This window comes from Anser anser, assembly GCF_964211835.1.
Source record: "Anser anser genome assembly, chromosome: 2".
Classification (NCBI taxonomy): domain Eukaryota; kingdom Metazoa; phylum Chordata; class Aves; order Anseriformes; family Anatidae; genus Anser; species Anser anser.
Genome location: NC_139721.1, coordinates 65,027,176 through 65,047,800, shown reverse-complemented (window position 1 = coordinate 65,047,800; position 20,625 = coordinate 65,027,176). Strand labels below are relative to the sequence as shown.

Here is a 20,625-nt window from a genome sequence, read left to right as displayed (position 1 = left end):
GCGGGCACGGGCTGCACGGGGAGGCTGGGAGTGCCCCAGCCCTCGGGGTGTTCAGGGCCAGGCTGGATGGGCCTTTGGGCAACCAGACTGGTGGGAGGTGTCCCTGCCCACCGCAGGCGGTAGGAACTACACCATCTTTAAGATCCCTTCCAACCCACGCTGTTCTCCATGAAAACACTGAGAAAAGAGCATTTTGTTCAGTGGTTTATTCGTTTTAGCACACAGCAATACAATAGTCTGTAACGATTATCATATGCACTAAAACCGTACTTTAAGTAAAAATACACTTCACGAAAACAGCTTTTCAGCCCCTCTGTGGCAAGCAGAGCAACCCAGCTTTTCACAGAAGTTTTAACTACACGTGACCCTACCTTCAGGCACAGCAGAAGAGCCACTCCCGCATTTTAGCCTTGAATGAATTTTAAATAAATCCAGTCCTTGTAACCCTTGCAAGACCTGTGATGTGGCTCTTGGCATGAGAGACACCCTCCCGCTCTGAGCCCCCCAGGCCTTGCACTTGATGAGCATTGCCATGGGCTGATTTTAACTCTCCCTGTGCACAGGAACTTCACCTGACAGTTTTTATATACAAACCCAGGCAAAAATCTGAGAAGAATAAATACATTACAAAGAAAATCACTTGGAATCCATCCTTATTTGCCTATTCTGTATACACCAGCCTAGCACAGGCACTCCAGCTGCACATAAAATTAAGATCTGTACCATAGCTAGCACACAGGGAGACAGACAAAAAGGTGCTGCTGTTGATCAGTCACAGCTGTCATGCACATCACCACAAGCTGCTGCAGAAACGTACATGTGTAACAGCAAAATGCTCTTAGAGGCTCAGCCCCATTCATTTGCCAAACTGTGAGAAATTTCAGTGCAACTACAGTTAAGACACAGAAGATCTGCTTCCACTACAGGCTGGCAACAGAAATGTAAGCCACTTTTGTCAGCTCACTGGCACAAACCTGCAGCAAGTTTCAGCCCTCAGTTTGCTCAACGTCCCACCGAAGACAAAAGTACCGGAGCAGTGAGCCAGTCTGAAACGCCCGTGGCCAGTTTACCTCGTTCTTCTTCCCCCGCATTCCACAGGGGGATTTACTTTTCACATTGCTACATCAGCAGCACGTTTGATATGCAGGTATTTTAATGTCAATTTATTACATTGCAAGCCAGCCAAGAACTCCCGGGAAGCAGCTCTAGAGGGGACGCGTCCAACTGCAATAAACATCAGAAAGACTTCCAGAGGAGAAAGAGCCGCCATGCTCTGAGAGCTCTGTCCCATGACTGGGACCGTAGACGGAAGGGCATTAGAGGAGAAAACACTAGTCAAGGTATGAAAAGCTTCAGTTTAGGCATGGGAAGGTACATAGGGGCATTGTTTTAGACTCATGCATTTGTTTTTCTGAAGAAGAAAGCAGCAATGTGCACATGCCAGAAACTGACCAGTTCTCCGTAAGCCAGAGCTGATGGCATTGAAGCGCTAGGGGTAGTGAAGGAAAGAATACGATCAGCAGCTGGCCTTTAGGGCTCAGTTATGACAAATTCTAGAATTTAGACTGAATTAGGAGTAACAATCTTGGAAACACTGGAATAGGACTGCTATAAAGACAGGTAGCACAGAACAGCAGACCAAAGAGATGCTACAAAGACATAGCAGATGGCTATTGTACCGTGGCATGACTCCTCTGCACCACGAGCTGCAGCATTCCTCCTGGCAGAGTGCATATGCTGTTTCTTTAGAGGTGTGCTTCTGAGCAAAGTACAGAGGCCTAACCAGAACTCAAAAGTGTAGAATAGAAAACAGTAGAAAAGAAAAACAAAATGCAGAGTGCTTGATGAAAGGAAAGGATGTACCTGTATTTTGTTAGTATTCTTCTCAGAGATGGAATGATGGAATGGAGAGTTCTAAAACACAAGTCTATTCTCTCCAAACAACTACTGACCAAACCAAAAAAAAGACACAACAAAAACAGGTTCATACACATGAAGATTTGGGGGAACTGGTAAGACCCCACCACACCTAAGCACTCCCCTCAGGATGCCTCAGCTTGAGGACAAGCTGAAGAAGGCTGCCTTTCTCTGCCTCCTGACTCAAAAGAAAACAAGACAAATCCTGTCTCAAATGCATTGGCCAAGTACTGAATACAGGAGGATGCAAGGAGTGAGAGTTTCCTTTGAGGCTGAGGTCCCCCGATGCGGATCAGGCAGTCTAAAGAATGACAGGGAGCTCTGCTGGCTCCTGCTCCACACACACTGCTTCCCAAGAGAAAAGGTTACAAGGGAGCTGCCAGCGGATGTCTCCCAGCCTTAAGACATAATCTCTTGCAGGACAGAAGTGAGCTTTATTTGCTCCTTTTTCTTTTGCTCACAGTTTAGATGCCATATATGTTTTATTGGAGCACACTATTTTTTTCCCTTCCATAATTTTCTACTATTATGGAGAGATTGATATCATTTGACCTTTAAAGAAAGCACAAAAATGAAGTTCAAGACATTGCTTATTCTACATTAAAAAAAGGTAACAATTCACCAGAGAAAACTCAGAAAAAAATCTATTCTTATGTAAATTCTTAATATGAGCTCTGACACTGGCATTAAAACCTTAACAGATTTATGCTGATTATTTCAGCTTGCTCAGAGAACACTGATAAAACAGTATTTCATCACTGTGGAAAGAAGTTTAAATGAATTTGCCTTGTTAACCTGAGTAAAGACTTAAGGAGGAAGAAAAGATAATAGTCCACTGCCTGCACAAACTCCTGCAGGCCCCATTTCTCAACTAGTTAAAATAAAAATCTTTCGATTCCTTCCAAGCATCTATTTCTGATGTGATAAAATGAAAGCCAATGCTACTCTATGACAGAGCAACGTATGCCAGATTTTTTGGACTTGTATGATCAAATAGGTCCTCTCTGTTCAAGTTTTCTATTCAGCTGGTGATTTGAAAGAGCAGTAAAGTTGAATCAGAAAAAAGTTCTAATGTTTATGGGGCTTTTTTCCCCTCCGTTAACCTAGCTAGTTAAGATAGCCTATCTTCTTGTTCTTACATAAAAGTTGAGACACGACAATTTAACGTTCATATTTCCTACAAATGCAGGATTCTGGTTGCTGGGGTGTGTCTTGTTCTTTTTTTGTGACAGTTGTCTCTTTCCTTCCTGGTTACTTTCAGGGTGGTTAAAATATTAAGACCATAAGACAGTAAGCTCAAACTACATACTTATACCTACACTGGTTATTATTCTTAATATGCTGCTTCCCTATACGTGCTATCAAAGAACTTTTGCTTTTTGGATCTTTCAGGTTTAGTTGTTGCAAAGAATGTAACTGTTGAGCAAGCACAGGTTTATTGTGTGTAATCACACAGAACTAGAGCTGAGTGGGAGAGCTGACTAGTTCATTTCCCAAAATAAATCAAGATTTGGAAAGCTGTCGCAGTAAATGACTGTTTGTCTCAGCCTGTAACACTACTCCCCTTGATATCAAACTATGTAATACAACTTCGCTGCTCCAGGCAGCATAAATGTGATAAAGCACTGCTTTAAGTCTTTTTAATGGAATTCAAGTGTATTATAGACACAGCTATGCTTTTACGACATAATAGCTGTACCGTTGTTGCTGATTTGAGTAATCAGTGAAGAGTAACACTCATCAGAAGGGATGAAGCAGGTAAAACACACTTGTTGCAAACAACTGAAACGGGATTTCACATGAAACCATTTGGAGTAGAAAGCAGCTGGAATAGGAAACAGAATCCAAAAGCAGAACCACTGCGAAAAGGATGGAGTGGGCTCATCTGCCACACCATGTAAACCAGGTGGACGCAGAAGAGACCAGTTTCTACCACTATAAGCACACGCTACACACTGCCTGCCTTTGTTTTACGCTGCTCATGGTGCTTTCTACTCACTGGTTTTGATTGTGCTAAAATAAGAACCACTGACATGTTTTATTGGTATAAAGAAATAAATGTGGTAAAAACAAATACCAAAGTAAAAAAAACACCAATGTTACACGTAATTACTTACAGTAAATAAACTCACAAAAAAAAACTAGATCCCCACCGTCACCACGGGTGATAACGCGTTCATAGGTTTGGCACTTTAACGATGATTTCCTAAGTATGCCTTCCCACAGTACCATATGCAGAACTAAATTCTGAGTGAAAAACACTTAGTTTCATTTCTACAGGAGGGAAAAAGATCTGCGTGGGGGGAAAAGTGACGCAATACATACACCAATAAAAATATCTAGCTTCTATCATGCGTACCCCTCTGTTACGGAATAGAAAAAACAGCTACCTGTTGTTTTCAACGTAATGCCAAGCTCTGTTCCCAGCAGCAAAGGTTACAGGTTTATGCTGAATACAATTTTATGTTCAAACACAGAGATAAGCAACATGATCCCAAAACCCAGCAGAATCCCAGCATTCTGTAAGAGGAAGTATCCCCAGCGGCTACATCCATGGTCACTAGCATCGTTGTGAAGCATTTCGGGCACCTAAACAAAAAAGAAAGGGTTAAACGCCTTCAAAATAAATAGTTATTTAGAACCCAGTGCTTCAGCCACAAAGCATGCAGTGGTTGGGCCTCACTCCTTGAGACTCTCCTGTTGCCTGCATTCACACTACTCCTTGAGTTAGGTGTCACTCAAGGTAAATAACATTATCAGTCTACTTTCACATAAGCTAGAGACAGAGTCTGTAATGGTATAATTACTGTTTTCATGATAATTATGCTGATGTCTTAATTATACTCTGAGTAAATAGCTGGCTTATTTACCAATTGATTTAATCAAGCCACACCAAGAATTTTATTCTAAGACGATGGTTAAACTTCCGCGAGCATCCATTAAGTACTTTGTTGTACATTTGAGGTACAGTGTGGATTTTAACACAATTCGGGCTTCATCACAAGAAGCACTAACGATTTGCTGCAAAAGCCGAAGCACATTTGGTGCTGCAGACAGCCCCTAAGACTGCAAGTTGTGCACTACCTGCTACAGTAGCTACTGTCAGAGCAAGTGTTTTACTTTGTTTCTGCCTTGGTTTTTAAATCAGATGCTTAACAGCAGAAGTAATCTCTGCACCAACAGTAACCTTTAAGTAATCTTGCACCTGAACATTTAACTGAACACTCCTCTGTACCTTCAGGTACCAAAACGTATCAAGGGAGAACAGGTGAAGAATTTATGATCAAAATGCAACTGGCATTCATTTTTAAACTATGTTATGTAAAACATAGCCACTTACCATATCCACAAGAGCCACGTACATGAACAAGCCAGCAGTAAGTGCAAATATCCACATGGAAACGTTGTCGGCATAATGACCGATCAGGATCCCCGTTGCCATTCCAAGATAGGCCAACATCGCTGACAGCGCATTGTAAAGCACGGCTTGCTTGACAGTCATACCAGCTTTCAGAAGTACAGCAAAATCTCCTACAGCAGGGTAAAACAAAGCAGGTGTTTACACCCTCAGGTAATTACTGCAGTATTCACGATCTCTGTTCTTTCTTACAAGATTAATAGGAAGTTTTTATGCTGTTATCTGCCTTACATTTTTCTTCACAAAATTAGAAAACAGTGGGACAAAAAGTTAAAAAGCACACATGAAGAACAACACTACTGTGGTAAGTTTACAGCCTTAAAGTTCCCTGATTTTTGGAAGCAGCAGCTTCTAGTGTAGCTCGTATTTAAACCAACACATTGCAGTCCTTGACATGTATGAACACTTCAAGTCAGTTCCTAAAACCAAGTATTCCCACTTAACTGCAGAGAACAATGGTACCAAGATGAATTCATTTATTATCCTGTAACTTTGCTTTTTACTTTAAGTCTAGCTTGCTTAAATTTAGAAAGTCATAATTAAATTCCATAAGCAACCATAATGTCTTAATTTTATTTGAAAGAATGGTAGATTACCAGATTTTTTTCATCATTCAGAGCAGAAATCTGTTTTAAGATCAGTATAATGTATTTAAACAAAGAGTAAAGTAATACAAGCTTATTATTTGGAAATGAAATTGATTCTACGTAGAAAATGTAACTTCTCTCCAGTTTAAATAAAGGCAGTTTTCAAAGCTGAGTTGAGAAATTTGTTACAACAGCTTATCCCACAAGAGGTTACAATTAAGATGAACTGGTATAATCTTATCAACGGTGCTCAGCACTAACAACAGAACAATCCAACTTCTTCCCTAGTTAACTTTAACCAGTCCAATTTGTCTTAGTATTCCTATGCCATTTCACATTCTCTGTTAAAGAAGGTATTTGCATCAAGTTTTCTGTGTTGGTTAAAAAAAGCATGATTTAAGTTTCATACTTTTCTTGCTTGAAGGTAAACAGGACATTTGAATCCAAAGTGTCAGACTTGTAACATGAATTTATTTTGTATACTTGTACTGAATGTCATTAGTACACGTAGTTAATACAAGTTCCACGACTTCCACGGAATTTAGATTAAGATGAACAAGGCTCAATTCCCCTCGTGCTGTAAAACCAGGTACATTCTCCAGAGAAAGTAATTTATTTCTGTACAACATGATTGTACCGACAGCCAAGTACATCTAATTGTTTAATAAATGGTTTGATACATACACACGCTGGCTTACAAGCTCTGTTAAATGGAATTGAACAGTCCACTTTCTAGAAGATTAAACCTTAAAATGTGTAAGCAAACTGTTCTTTCCTCATTCTGTATACCAGATGTGACCACGGCTGCTAAGACAGACATACCAGTTACATGTTCAAAATGCTTCAACAACTGGAAAGAAAATCATTCTGAGTTCAACCAAACAGCCAAGTCCTGTTCTCAGGAGCTTCACTGCAAAAGGGCACAATACCGAACTTACAACACATGCATTCCTTTAAAAAATTACCGTCATGAATTTAAATCACTCGAGCTTCAAAGAGACAAAGTATTTCCAGGAAAGATTTCTGAATAGTGCCAAGCTTAATTTATAGCTACTGCTTCTTTGTAAGACTTAACAGGAAAAGTAGCACATGCTATGCACAAAGGAGTCATTTCAACAGCACAAACAATAAAATTAGGCAGAGATGTGACTAAACAAATTCTGACATGTATTCTCCTGAATCTATGTTATAAAGAATATGAACTAGGGATGAACCGCACAGAACAAGTTGTAAATAATTGCAAAAGACAATGAGCTTTAGAATTAGCAGCAGGGGTGTTTGGGGTTTTAAAAGGAAAATTAGTTCATAAATAAAACGTTCTTTTAAATACATAAAGGGTATTATTGAATAGACAGTCTGATATGGCTGAGGCTTTCTAATCAAGAAATTTTACTGTGCTGCATAATAAAATAACCTTTAATTCTCCAGAGGGCACTTATAAGTACCTAGGTAGCTGCAGCATAGCAAATTATTTGGGTCTTACCTAGTTCATGAGGTAATTCATGGCAAAATACAGCCACAGAAGTGCTTAAACCACTTGATAACCCTTCAGTAAAGGCTGCTCCTATGAAAAGAAAAAAACAAGAGGCGTTACTTCACATTCAGTCATCAAGTGCAGAAGCATTGGTGCACATGCTCATATTCGGTCAGGACATACGGTTAGTCTCACTCGAATTTTGTTATGCTTCCACAAGCATTTAAAGTGTCACTGAAAGTTCTTGTTTAAGATTCAGAAAAGTCAATCCAAAGCGAGATGAAATCCTCTAATCCTCTACAGCAAACCAAGTTTCACCATCTAATTTCTGAACTAAGCCCACTACTGTTCAACAACACAACTCACAAAAAAAACCCACAACATATGCAGATACCATTAGAAAGGACACTGGTTTTCAAAAGACATAAAGGGAAGATTTCATCTCAACTGCCTCTCCGAGTCAGGCACTAGAAAAAGGCACATTCAATGACACGTGATGCCACGCAGCCACATGAAGCCAGCAGTGAAAGATTAGGCAATTCTGGACAGCTTGTATGTACAGTGAACCACCCTACTTTAAATAGGGAAAAAACAAGCACACAGCTCCTCAGATCAGTCTAGCAGCCACCTTTCTCCCCAAGTCTCACCAATGGGTGCTGCAGAACCACATCCAGCTTCTTCTCCAGCTGATTCCCCAAGTGTGCAGCAAACAGGGTGCAGCCACCAAGGGCCGAAAAAGGCACGAGGTCACGTTGCACCAGCTAGCACACGGGGGTCCCAGGAGCACGGCTCAGAGGGAGAGCTATGGTGGTGAACGCAGGAGACCATCCTCTCTCTCCACCAGGGCAGCCACCACCAGTACTCCAGCAACCTCCACCCAGACAAAGCTCCTGGGGGTGGACACTGCCACCCAAGTACCTGGCCGCAGGAGGTGATCAGCGCTCTCCCCTGCAGGAGCAGCGACAACAGCTTTACCTGCCACTGTTGCACCTAGTGAAGGAGGTGCAAAAAAACATGCAGGCATCTCTGGACCTGGTTTAATGAGGAGGAGATCGAGAAGGTCTTCAGAAGAGATTCTAGAGAAGCAAAAGCCCAAGGCTCCTCAGGGTGAAGAGGAAGGTAGGACCAAAGGAGCACGGGACCAGCAAGCCAACGTGAACTTCCAGATGAGTAAAACTGGAGAGCAGCAGTGCCTTGCAACAGGAGGAACTCTCCCACCTCCATATGCAGCAGCTGATCTAAAGACCATGGTTGTGATCTTGGCAGCAGTTAGAGGAGAAATGAGTTCTGCCCAGCCCAGAACATTCACCCACCACTTCAGATGATCTGATTAGCGCCAGCACCATAAAAAGAAAGAATTTTAGTGTTAGGCAACTCCCTCACACACAAGGCAGATGACAGAGGCAGACCTGCTGATAAGGTCTATTGCCCAGGGATGTCCACTGCGCAGAACCCACCTTGGTGGTGGTGTGGAGATCCACCAAAACTCATCTGATCTGCCACAAACAGGTACAGGCTGCTTGAGGACAGAATGCAAACATTACCCCTCTTTTTATTTTTTTGCCTGAAAAGGTTTACATGAAAGGGTTTTCTTGGCTGTACAGAGCTCCAGTACAAAACCAAGTATGAATGCAGTTCTTTGTGCCTATTGATCGTCTCTTAATCAAGATCAGAGTAACGCCAGGAACATGAGAACTGATGGAAAATAGAGCAAAAACGGTCAGATTGTGCTCCAATGAGCACAAGGTAACTGAGCTGAGGATAGAGAAGAAAGCTGGGAAGGGAAGCAGTAAAATTAGGACTTGGAATCTACCAGCAGGTATCAGCACCATTCCAGGAAGAAATGGACAGCCCACAGCAAAGCAGCAATAATTTAGAGATTATTTAGAAAAAAACAAAGTACTCAGATGCACGGGATGAGATTCACCCAAGGGTGCTGATGGAAAGTCACAGCTATCCAAGTCCCCAGGGCCTTAAAAAAGGCCTCACATAATACTCCTCATGCTGGGGAGGCTGTTCCCAGGATAAGAGAACCCACTTTGGGGTGCAGAAGGTTTGACCAGATAACCTCTAGGAAACATCCATTTTTATGGTTCTAGTTATGAAGTCCAATTCAGGGAGGTGCAGTGTGCAAGACTAAAGTTATTTTGATTTAAGACCTCAACAGGAGTATTTCACACTGCACTCCAGCACACTTTGTCATAGCAGTCCACACAGCAATTAATATGTAAGTGACGAGTTAATGCTACTTGACTAGCAAGAGCTAGTATTAGTGAACACTATCAATCTTTCCTAGGCAGTCTGTTTTCTTCCAAACATTGCTTTATAGTTTTTGAGTCAGATTTTTGAGAGAGAACAGCTGCAGTTATCTCCTAAGACAGAAGAACTCAACAGCATTAACTGGGCTTCAGATCCTGAAGAGACTAGATAAGGAAAGGAAGGCGGAAGGTAATTACCTTCTCCCACGTCTGCATCCTCAATAATCTACCAGTTCTTCTAAATTATTGCCTTTATACAATGTTTTCCCAGTCTTAGAGCTTATTAGAATAAAAGGGAAAATACAAGAATCCAGCTAAATCACAGAAAGTAAGTCTGAGTTGGGGACCACGAAGGCAAGCCGAACAAAATCTGACAGTGTTACAAAGTTCCTAGGTGGCTGATATGGCTGAATACTGTCCAGATTCACTAAAGCAGGACCTTAAATATGAACAGGAATATCTGTTTTTATTTTTCACTGCTAAAAATAGCTCTTAAAACATTAATACTCAAACTGAAGACAACATTAACCTACCCGATTGATAGCATGCCCTCTCAAGAAACTGAATTAATAGTGCTATGGCATTTTAAAATATACTTAAGACATCACTTTTCCCCCCAATAAAGAAAAAAAATATAGATTAGTATGGAAATAAACAGTTTTCTGCATTTTAGTTATTTAGTTGAACCTACACAGAGTTCAGATCACAGATCATTTTAAACAAGTTAGTCAGATGCAACTGTTGCATGCTTTAACAGAAATATAAGCACTTAAACCTAATTCCTACATACTTACCACAACAGCTTTGAGGAGAAAAACTGATAGAAGTTATCAATAGCAATCTCAAGAAATAAACAAACTTAAGTGAAGGGTTATTCTTGGCTACACCTATCTTCACAGAAACATTCACGCCTTCATTTAAATATGTATAAATATTATACAAGTAGTATTGGCATTTCCAGAGCATCAGTGTTTTCCATAATATTTTCAAGCATACCCAGAACTGACGGAAAGCCACATTTCCATTAGTCTGAACAAGCCACACAGCAGGACTTCTAAAAGCTATTACTCTCACTTGTTCAATAAGCTTTTATTAACCTCTCATATTTTTCCTTTCATAACTATCAAATCACAGCTCCTTCCCAAATCTCCCTAATGCTAACAGATAATTGATTCTGCATGTAATTTGTATGCAAATCCTCCTTCTACCACATTTTCAGTACTGATCTGCTAGGAAATTTACATTCCACGCTTCTACTTTCATAAAAAAGAGATTAAATCAGACGGTCTCTTTTCACATTATTCTTTGAATTGACTGAACCTGAACAACTGCAAATACTGCTGTGAGAAGATAGTAACTATGGGGCTTCCTCCTCAAACAAGAATGAACTTGTTTATACAAGAAAATTTACAGACTGTTACTGCTGAACTGCCCCCAGTATGCTATAACAAGCTGGAAATGAAGCCAATAGCGATAAAACCAGAGATTAGTCTTTATTACTGAAGTCAAGATCACGAAAGACTAGCAGAAGGACTACGGATTACTGATTTCACTTCGCTTTATAACTTACTTTCACCATCTAGCTTTCCTTCTAGAAAGAAGGTGACCCCCAGATCTGACCTCAAATCCAGAAGCCCAAAACACAAACCTTCAATCTGTTCTTTTTGTCCTACTTTTATCCTAAGAGTGGGAATTAGAGCAAAAATTACAGATTTCCTAAAGAAATGCACCTGTAAGCACAAAATTTCTGCTTTACTTGTCACTGGTCTGCAGGTTGTTAAACTGGAGAATTTTATCATTCATTGAGAGCTGCTGTAAGATAAAAGTTTAGCAGTATGGGTTTTTGAAAAACTAATTAGTTATACTCCTAACAAAAAGATAAGTGACAGCAAGACCTTGCTATAATCACACACGACAAAGCTGCAGCATTCATACTAACACTTACCAATTGCTAGGCCGTCGCTGAAGTTGTGCAGTCCGTCTCCCATGATCACCATCCAGGCCAGAGTTGCTATTCCAGCATCCTTCAGCTCCTCACGCGAGTAGCGCTGGCTGTGACTGTGTGGATGATGGTTCTGATGATGATGATGATGCAGAATGTGGTGGTAATCATGGTGGTGGTGGCTGAGATGATCCGTCTGTCCCAGAGTATCGTGTAAGTGAGAATGACATTTGTTTCTACAGCCCCTGGACACATATTCATTGTCAACCTCCTCGTGATGAGAATGAGCTATCATGACTTCTTCTTCTTCTTGCATGGCTGGCTGCTGAGAAATGAAGGGCGATGGATCTTGTGAGTCTGTCCCTAGATAGCCCTCAGACCCTGTTACAAAAACCCAGAGTATAATATTATACATTTTTAGAGTCACTCAGGAAGCAAAGATACAATAAACAAGCTGAATAAATGATACAGTAAAGAAACAACTAGCAAGTCTGAAAGTTGAGGCTGATAACCCAGCTCCTTGTACCAAGTGCCTCCACGAGCTATTTATCATTCAATCAGATTTCTGGGAAAATTCCTGTTATTCCAAAACAATAAATACATTTTATTTTGTCCCCTAACACTAAAGCAGCCCCATACAATATGGCCACAAATGCCTTCTTAAAAAAAAAATAAAAAAATAAAGCTTTTCATCTAAGACCCAGTGCAATTTAAGTACAAGAGCATAAGGCTCTGCATCTCAATTTCACAGCACAAAGGCTGTTAGTTGAACTGCTTCTGAAGGGAAAAGCCTGACATGCATATGCCATTTATTCATCTTAGGGCTACAGAGTAGGAATGCAAAAGAGCAGGACTACATTACAGATAATCTTGGCAAACTTCCTGTATTTCATATGGAAGTAATTGATTATATACAAGTTCTTAAGCTTGAACACCTGAAAAATATACTCAAAAATTTCAACAGACTGAAGTGCCCTCACAGAAACATTAAGAGCACAATAATGTTAGTGATTTTAACTGACAAACCCCAAACTTCTTAAGTTCTTTCCCTTCTGTTGAATGAAAAAAAATGCGTGTTTTTATCCTGCATGGCTGACAACTACTTTCTGAAAAAACTGGAAGCCTCCCTTAGCTACAAGAGCTAACAAGTATCTAGTTAGGTGTGGCTTTGCTCACAACACAGCATTGAGGACACCTGATTATTTGCAGTCCAAATACTTCAGCACCTTGGATTTTAGATTATCAACCTTAAAAATAATTAAGTACTCAAGTCTGGATTTCAGATACGCATGGTCTATTATTTAGATTTTTGTAAATGGCATCCAACAGTCTAATACAAGAAGTGTAGAAGCCATTAGGTATGGCTACATATGCAACAGGCATAGCCAGAAGAGCTTCTCAAAATTACTTCCACTGGTCAATCCAGAATTAACACATTTGTTTCTAAACTGAATCCACTACTTCCAACCTATCAATCCTTTTTAAATGGAAGTAGCAAACAAAGCTACTGCTCTACAGATCAGTGCACATTCAGGTTTGTTTCAGAGAGAATTTAAGTAGGCAGTGATCCAACCTACAGTAAGAATCAAATCTATGAGCTGCCATCAATCAGTTGTTTGGTTTTTTAAACTGTGCTGCTGTGCTTTTGCACAACAACAACTGTTCAATAATATTACTGAGACTTACGATCATCTGTATCTAACTTTTCTTCATTCGCTGAAAACTTCTTACTTTCTCCATCATCTTCATTTTTTTTCTTATTCCAAAAGAAAATACTGTAGTTATGAATATTTTACTTATTTTTCAGGATATACATGAGCAACATAATATTCACAACATTTACGCAGCCTGCACAGAAAGAGGACAACATGGAAGCCATATAAAGAATGCAGAAGAGGAACATTAGAAACCTCTAAGTACAATAAAGAGACTGAAGTTCCTCAGGCTCCAAAAGGGGGGGAAAAAATGAACTTGCATAAATACCATGTACTTCTGTGAAAGGACTAAACAGAGGGGGTCATTCAGTAAGTAAAGTGCAGCAAATGCTGAACAAGAGCTACTCCACTAGTTCTCTTCCAGTATAATGTCAGTGTGATGCTTTTTCCTAATGTATTGAAAGAAAGCCAAATAAAATCATCGCTCACTAGTGTCGGCATCACAAAAAATTATGATCAGTGACTCAGTATCTAGAAAGGCACAATTAGCCTAACAGAAAATCCATTCTCCGCAGCTAAGAGATAAGGACACAGAAAATAATTGCTTTGCTTGGAACTCAAGTCATCTCTTGATGAATACACTTAATAATAGATTGGGAAAGTGATCCTGTCACTCACAGTTAATTTAGCTTACTCCAGCACCAACCACACCAACACAACCTGCTGTGACCCAATTCAAAGAGCACACAGCACCAAGTCTGCTGAACCAATGTTTACAACCCACCCAAATCAATTATTTACACCTTCCACATAAAACACAGCATTGTAACACAAAGGCTGTATTGCTCTCCTCTTTGCAGAGAGAGAAGGGAAAGAAGAGGAACTTGGCAGCTGATATTTTCAAACTGAATACTATCTAACAAGGTCACCTTCTACAGCATAGTCAGATGCTTATTTGTCTAAGGAGTGACTGTCACCCTCACCCGTTTTGGGGAAGTGCCCCCTCAGCAGTAGTGCAATAACTGCAAGAGGTCATCTTACTTCAGCCAGTAGGAGATTTAAAACAACAATAAGAAAATCAGTTGCATAATCTCCTTGAGAGGTCAGAAAGAAGTCACTAATAAGCAATGCCCTTAAATAACTTAAAACAAAGGCTGTAATCAGGTGTTTGCTTATTAAAAAAAATTCACCATGTTAACCCTGTGCTACTTGTCTCGTTAAGGAAATAACTCAGAGGTCTTCCTGAAGATGACCACAAAAAACGTTACCGCCTAGTTTGTAAGTGTAGATGTTGCTAATATAAATTAAAGCACTAACCAAGTCAGCAACTGCTAGCAAATCCTATCAGCATAATATACATGATACTTATGTTTTCACAGAAGCGTATTCAAAAATCCTCATGCAATATAACACAGCTTCAAAATAGTAGTTATACCTTTTTCTTCTTGTCTTTGAACTGCTTTATTAAAGTGATCAAATGCTCCACTAGAAACATGAAATACAAGCCGCCAAGTGCTGTAAGTCCCTTCCACGTAGAATCCAGGTAAGCACTCTCCTCTGTACTTTGAAAAACAAGATGTTTGAACAGAGGACCTTTGTTTTGTTCAAGGGGAGGCTTTTCGTGGTGATGGTGGTGGTTTCCATGAGACTAAGGGGAGAACCAAACAGGCAAAATCATTATATACATAACATGAACTGATAACAAGAGAAACACACAAAGCTTTCTTCACATTCTTTTCCTCAACTCTGGAGTCCAGACTTAGCGCTTGTAATGGGATAAATGCTCTGGATACAAACTCAAACAATTACAAGGACAAATTGTTGATAGGAAAACACTGAGAGCAGGACTGGTATTCCTTCCCTCACCAAAATTAATTGCATTCTGCTGAATACAAGACACGGAAACCACATTTTAAGTAGTAATCAAAGACAGAACAACAATTATTTTCCCACCTAAAACAGCTACCTGACATCAAACACCTTTTTCTACAAAGCACTTAACAGTAATTTCCCTCTTTCAAGCAAATCTGGCATTCTTGAAAAATCTTTTGGGTATAATCCACAGATGCACATACGTTCACACACACATTTAGATTTGCAGTGACCTCACATGACAAGTTCAAGATTAACTGAAAAGGAAAAGGAAGAACCCTAAGGCCAAGGCTTTGAAACCAGCACAGGATCTGTGGTTTAGTGCATCTTACCTGAATGCTGGATCCATAAATATTTTTAAGAGTTTCAAGAAATTCAGAAGTTTTTCAATCATATTCCCATCTCTTTGTCCAGATTACATAACAGTAGCAGTTCATTTCAAAGCCTATCGAGTAATATTTTCCTAGGACTTCAGAAATGCTAGATTCTGACAAAAACATTACAATGGATAAGCAATCGACACAAGTGACTGGTAATAGAAAATACAAGATTTTCTATTCCACCTTTGTCATGGTTTTGGCTGGGGTAGTTAATCTTCTTCCTTGTATGGTGCTGTGTTTTGGCTTTAGGATTAGACATGGCACTGCAATAAGAGACTAAAAAAATATTTACCCAAAGTTCTTGGTGCAAGGAACTATGAGTGATTTGGCAGCACTCATGACTGAAAACAGGAAATAGATTGAGGGAACATGGTGTGAAGTTCTTACACGATAAAGACTGAGGAATAGTACATACAGCTCCAGATAGGTGCTTATTAGTAGAAGCAAAATTATTTCTATCAAATAATCTACCCTACAAGGTTGAGAAATTATCCACCATGTAGGTATTAATACATATCTAAACTACCACTAATAGGTACTGGCAGCTGTCAGTGTTTCTGTTTTGAGATAATTAACAAAATGGTAATTAATACTTACATGCGGAAGGAGATGTAAGAAGGCATCTCCACTTAAAGTCCCCACAGCCAATGCCACAAGGAAACTTAGAAGAAATTTGAAAAATACACGATTCATCAGAGGTACCAATATAACACCCAATAAGGAAAGAAAACTGATGACAGAGATGGATATGAAGCCACCAATCCAAGCTGGTAAACAAAAAAAAGAGAAAAAGCAATTAGAATAAACAACTGCTGTGTGAGATTGTTTGCTTAACATTCCTGTTGTCAAATACTCCTGATCATCTGATTAATTAGATGCTAACAAATGGTAGGCCACAAAGATTTCTCTCTACACATGGTAAGGAGAAGTGCCAGAAGAAAATCATAAGCTTCTTTCAACTCTGAAATATGTTTCTGAAACGTATAACATAAACGAGTTTCCAATAGGCTCTTATTCCATATTAAAAAAGGGAACCTACCTATTTGCAAAGAGTAACCTTTTGGAGGAGTTTCAGTTTTTTCAGTACTTGCATGGACTATGCAGCACTTGCCATCAATCTGATTAATAAGAGCTGGACAAAGATAGCTAAATTCCGTAGCAGTCAACAGAGCCTGAGTGCCTATTCCGTGGGACTGCATCAGCTTGGATGCACTGGAGCACTGTGGAAAGACATTTGTTAAAGGTGAAGCAGAGCCAAAATACCATATATTGAAACGACGGCACATCTCATTTTAATTGAAGTGAATACAGTAACCCTGCATGAAAACCGGTGTAACAGCAGTAATTAAAAACTGGTAATGAGCCCATTCTGGAAGAACCATACCTTCATCCCCTCTTCGGGCCCAGAGGCTGGCTGGGTAGCACTGATAGATGACGTGCAATCAGTACACGTTCTCAGCTCAAAGGTGGGTGCCAGATGCTTTGTTCTGAGGTTAGAAAAAAGCCTAACACTTTTGAGGCTGTTTTGGAGGCCACGCAAGGAAGCAGCAACATGGTTGAAGACCTTTTTGTATGGGTCATTACTATGGGAAGTCTCAGACAGAGCATATTCTACCCCACATTTCCTCCACTACACGACCTACAGTCACACAGCGTTCAGTAGCGCCCCCCCCCCCCCGAGTCCCCCCATCATAGCACTCCTGGTCTGATTGTGCAGAAAGCAGAGTACCTCGTAACCAGCACCCACAAATCGAATGCTGCAGATACCCGCCCGGAGTTATCTAGGACGACTGCATCCATTAAGACTCCAGAGAGACACTTAGTTTTAAAAACCTTTCATGGAGAAAGGTACGATTGTGTAACAGAACTGTCTACAGCAAAATTATAGGCTTTATCAGCACTCATTTTTACTATCTTAAAGTAATAGATATCATTTTGCAGCAATATTTTTTCTTCTTATGATTTTACAGTTGGTCCTCAGACACAATCTTAAAAGAAAAATGTGAAGATATAAGTGGAAAAAAAGAGAATGCGTGTACCTGTCAACTCCCTATAATTCTGCCCTGCCTACCTGATTATCTTATGCCTGTGAGGCAGCTCTCATAAGAATAACACTATTTTAGCCGTATTTTCTTTTCCTCTTTCACCACGTTACTTGGAAAACGATACAGATTCTGACTTTACGGCAGAAAAAACAAGCTGAACCAAAAAGAAGTCAGTAAGATTTAAAAGAATTTACCCTTCCATTCGCTACATTTTACTAAGAATTTAACGTTGATTTACATATATCTGAAATGAGAAGCAAATAGGTAATATAGTTAGTCTAAAATTCCATCAGCCCTCAGTTATTTCTAACTCGGGGGAGCATATTACTCATTTCCTGCCCACAAGCAGAAAAATACAAGCTCTAAAAACAAGCTCAACAACCGCCATATACTTGCATGGCTGTTTGGCTGCACTTACAAAGCAAGAAATTCATTTTGGAAAAAAAGAAGTACCATTCATTTCAAAGTACCTTGAATACCTGATCCTTCCTTGCAGTTTTTACATGAAGAGTTTTTCCGTGGAGTATGCAAACTTTTTATACTTGCCTGAGTTTTGTGTTCTTCATTTTTAGTATATATTTAAAAACACGTCAATATTGTTAATATAAATATATATTGCCTTTTAAGAAAAGAAAATTATATTAACTGGATAGCATATTTTCCTGAGCGCATGACCGTAACATTCCTTCAAAGCAAAGGGTTAAGATTCGAGGAAAGCTGCTTGCATGCATTTTGCTTCGTTAAACAACAAAGCTTGGACCAAGCTAAGCGTAAAGCACCCAGCAAATAAAGCCGTAACAATACCGCCAGTGGACCTGGATTCCCAGAACACAAAAGAGTCAATCTCACCTCTTGGGTATTTTGGTTTTTAAGTTTAGAATACAGGTAACTTCCTCTTTCTGATTCCTTCGGAGAAGCAAGAGATTCATTTGCTTTGCTGTTAGCAAGCCAACTGGTATTGCTGCCATCTGTGATGTTAATGGCGTTAGAGCTAGTCAGACCTAACCGAGCAACCGACTTGCCTTCTCCAGGATCCAGACTCTGCAGCTCAGGATTGCCATCTGTGGGGGTAGTGTTGATAGACACCACTATTTCATTAACAGTGTTCTTGCTGCGTACCAAGTTCTGCTGATGATCTACATTCTCCGCTTTATGAGGTTCTTTCGAATGAGTGTTCCGGGGGTCTTTGCCAGCATCAGATTCGTGGTTTGGACAAACAGTCTTCTCCGCGTTTTTACTCAGTGAAACGTGGTTATGATGAAGATGATGATCATGGTCGTGACTATGGTCTATTTTAACCCTTTTCATCTTATCTATACCTATGTTCTGGAGCAGTTTTCTAAATCCTTCAATCGTCAGAGAGTTATTTTCCCCATAACGACGAAAAAGTTCTTGAAGGTGGAGTTTCTGTATTAGTCCTGCCAAGTCAACGTTAACGCTGGCTGCCTTTTCCGGAAAAGTTCTCTCCAATGTCTGCACAACTGTGCCCGTCTCCACTCCATGATGATAACTTTCACACAATAGTATGGAAAACAACACAAGGAATGTGACCGATACTGTGCTCTCCATTCCAGTTTCCTATTAGGAGTTAAAGACTCTGGGAAAATGAAAGAAAAAAGAGAAGTTTTACTATTTTCATGCAGTGCAAACAGTGATCATGTCTTCCTCTGCAATGTATTTCCACAGTTAGCTGAAATGCCCTGCTCAAGCTATCTACACAGTATGAGAAAAGCCAATTACATTTCTTACACACACAGCATTTTTCCCAGATGTGCAGCCTCAGGCAACACAGGATGAAGCTGCATACCATAGCAAAGTCACTGGCCTGAAGCTCTCGCCCAGGCGTAGCCTTACCTTTGTTTTGCTTGGCCTGACTCAGTTTTCTAACGCAAGATAAAATGATGATAGCATCCTCACAACTGCACCACTTGAGTTCTACGTTAGGCTCTTCTCGTGCTTGAAATAAGCCTTATAATTTCAGTCTTCAACCATGTATCACCAAGGACTAACTGTTATAAATTCAGCGGGGCCCCCTACACCCTCCATAAGGAACACGCACACACGCACACACAGGCGGCACAGACCCAGACCCAGCCACGCCACGCCTCGGCCCCACCTCAGCGCCCCGGTCGCCCCCGCCGCAAGGCGAGCACGCGCCTACCCGGCAGCCCGGCCGCCGCCGGAGGAAGAGGAGGAGAAGAAGGCTGCTGCGGCCGCCGTTAGGGCCGTTAAAACCGCTGGAACCGTTCCGACCGTTGCATCCGTTACGGCCGCTGCTCCGCCGCCGAGCCCGGCCGCCTGCCTCCCCTCAGCGCACGCACGCGCTCCAAGCGCTCCCCCCCCCCCCCCCCTTCCGGTGCGCGGCGGCCAATGGGGAAGCGCGGCGGGGCGGAAGGTGCCGCGCGAGAAAAGTCGCGGCCCCTCAGCGGCGTGGCCCTGCGGCGGGATTTCGCGCAGCGGCGGGGGCCCGGCGCTGGAAGCGAGGCCGCGGGCGGTGCTGCGAGGGCGCGGCTTGGGCGGGGGGCGAGGGGTGGTGGAGGGCCTGAGGCACGGGAGAGCCGAGAGAAAGCAGGGAAGGGCAGAGAGGGCCAAGGAAGGGCTTAGAGCTTGCTGAAAACTAAATAAATATAGTGGTTTTTTTAACTTTGTGGTGGTGTTCGTCCTTTCACAGACCCCAGCCCTGTGTGTTTCTACATCCCCAGCACAGGCTCCGTTGTATTACCTATTCCCCCTTTCACAGCTCCCAACATTTTGCCTGCTGCTGCCATGTCACTTAATGCCGCCGCCACCCCATGCTGCTCATGCACCCTCGCTGGCTCTGGAATTGGGCCTGTCCCCTGTGACCCGTGCCAAAGTCTTAAGGCTCACTGGAGCATGAAGGCACCTGCCCTAGAATATGGCTTTCCCCATGGCTCCTTGTTGGCTGCCAGCGGCTTGAACCTAATGTTCACTCTGTGCTCAACCCTTGGTCTCCTTCTGTTGCCTGCTGCTACAGGCAGAGCCACCTTGCTTGCCAGGAGATCACAGAATCATCTAGGTTGGAAGAGACCTCCAAGATCACCTAGTCCAACCTCTGA

At 41.3% G+C, this 20,625-nt stretch overlaps 1 protein-coding gene across 3 annotated transcripts; it reads right to left on the bottom strand.

Annotated features, from left to right (window-relative positions):
- Positions 1 to 191: 191 nt before the first annotated feature.
- On the bottom strand, positions 192 to 19,894 carry SLC39A6 (solute carrier family 39 member 6). 3 transcript variants are annotated; one of them, XM_083824846.1, is made up of 10 exons: positions 19,710 to 19,894; positions 18,398 to 19,145; positions 16,543 to 16,723; positions 16,101 to 16,270; positions 14,687 to 14,899; positions 13,283 to 13,352; positions 11,600 to 11,977; positions 7,406 to 7,486; positions 5,258 to 5,448; positions 192 to 4,506 (listed from the first exon to the last, which is right to left on the bottom strand). In XM_083824846.1, exons 2-10 carry the CDS (start codon positions 19,115 to 19,117, stop codon positions 4,354 to 4,356), a joined length of 2,157 nt encoding a protein of 718 aa, XP_083680972.1. In that variant the 5' UTR covers positions 19,118 to 19,145; positions 19,710 to 19,894; the 3' UTR covers positions 192 to 4,353. The 3 variants fall into 3 exon arrangements, with proteins under 3 accessions (XP_083680972.1, XP_083680973.1, XP_083680974.1); XM_083824847.1 differs by having other exon boundaries at positions 19,665 to 19,888; XM_083824848.1 differs by lacking the exon at positions 19,710 to 19,894 and having other exon boundaries at positions 18,571 to 18,744.
- Positions 19,895 to 20,625: the final 731 nt, after the last annotated feature.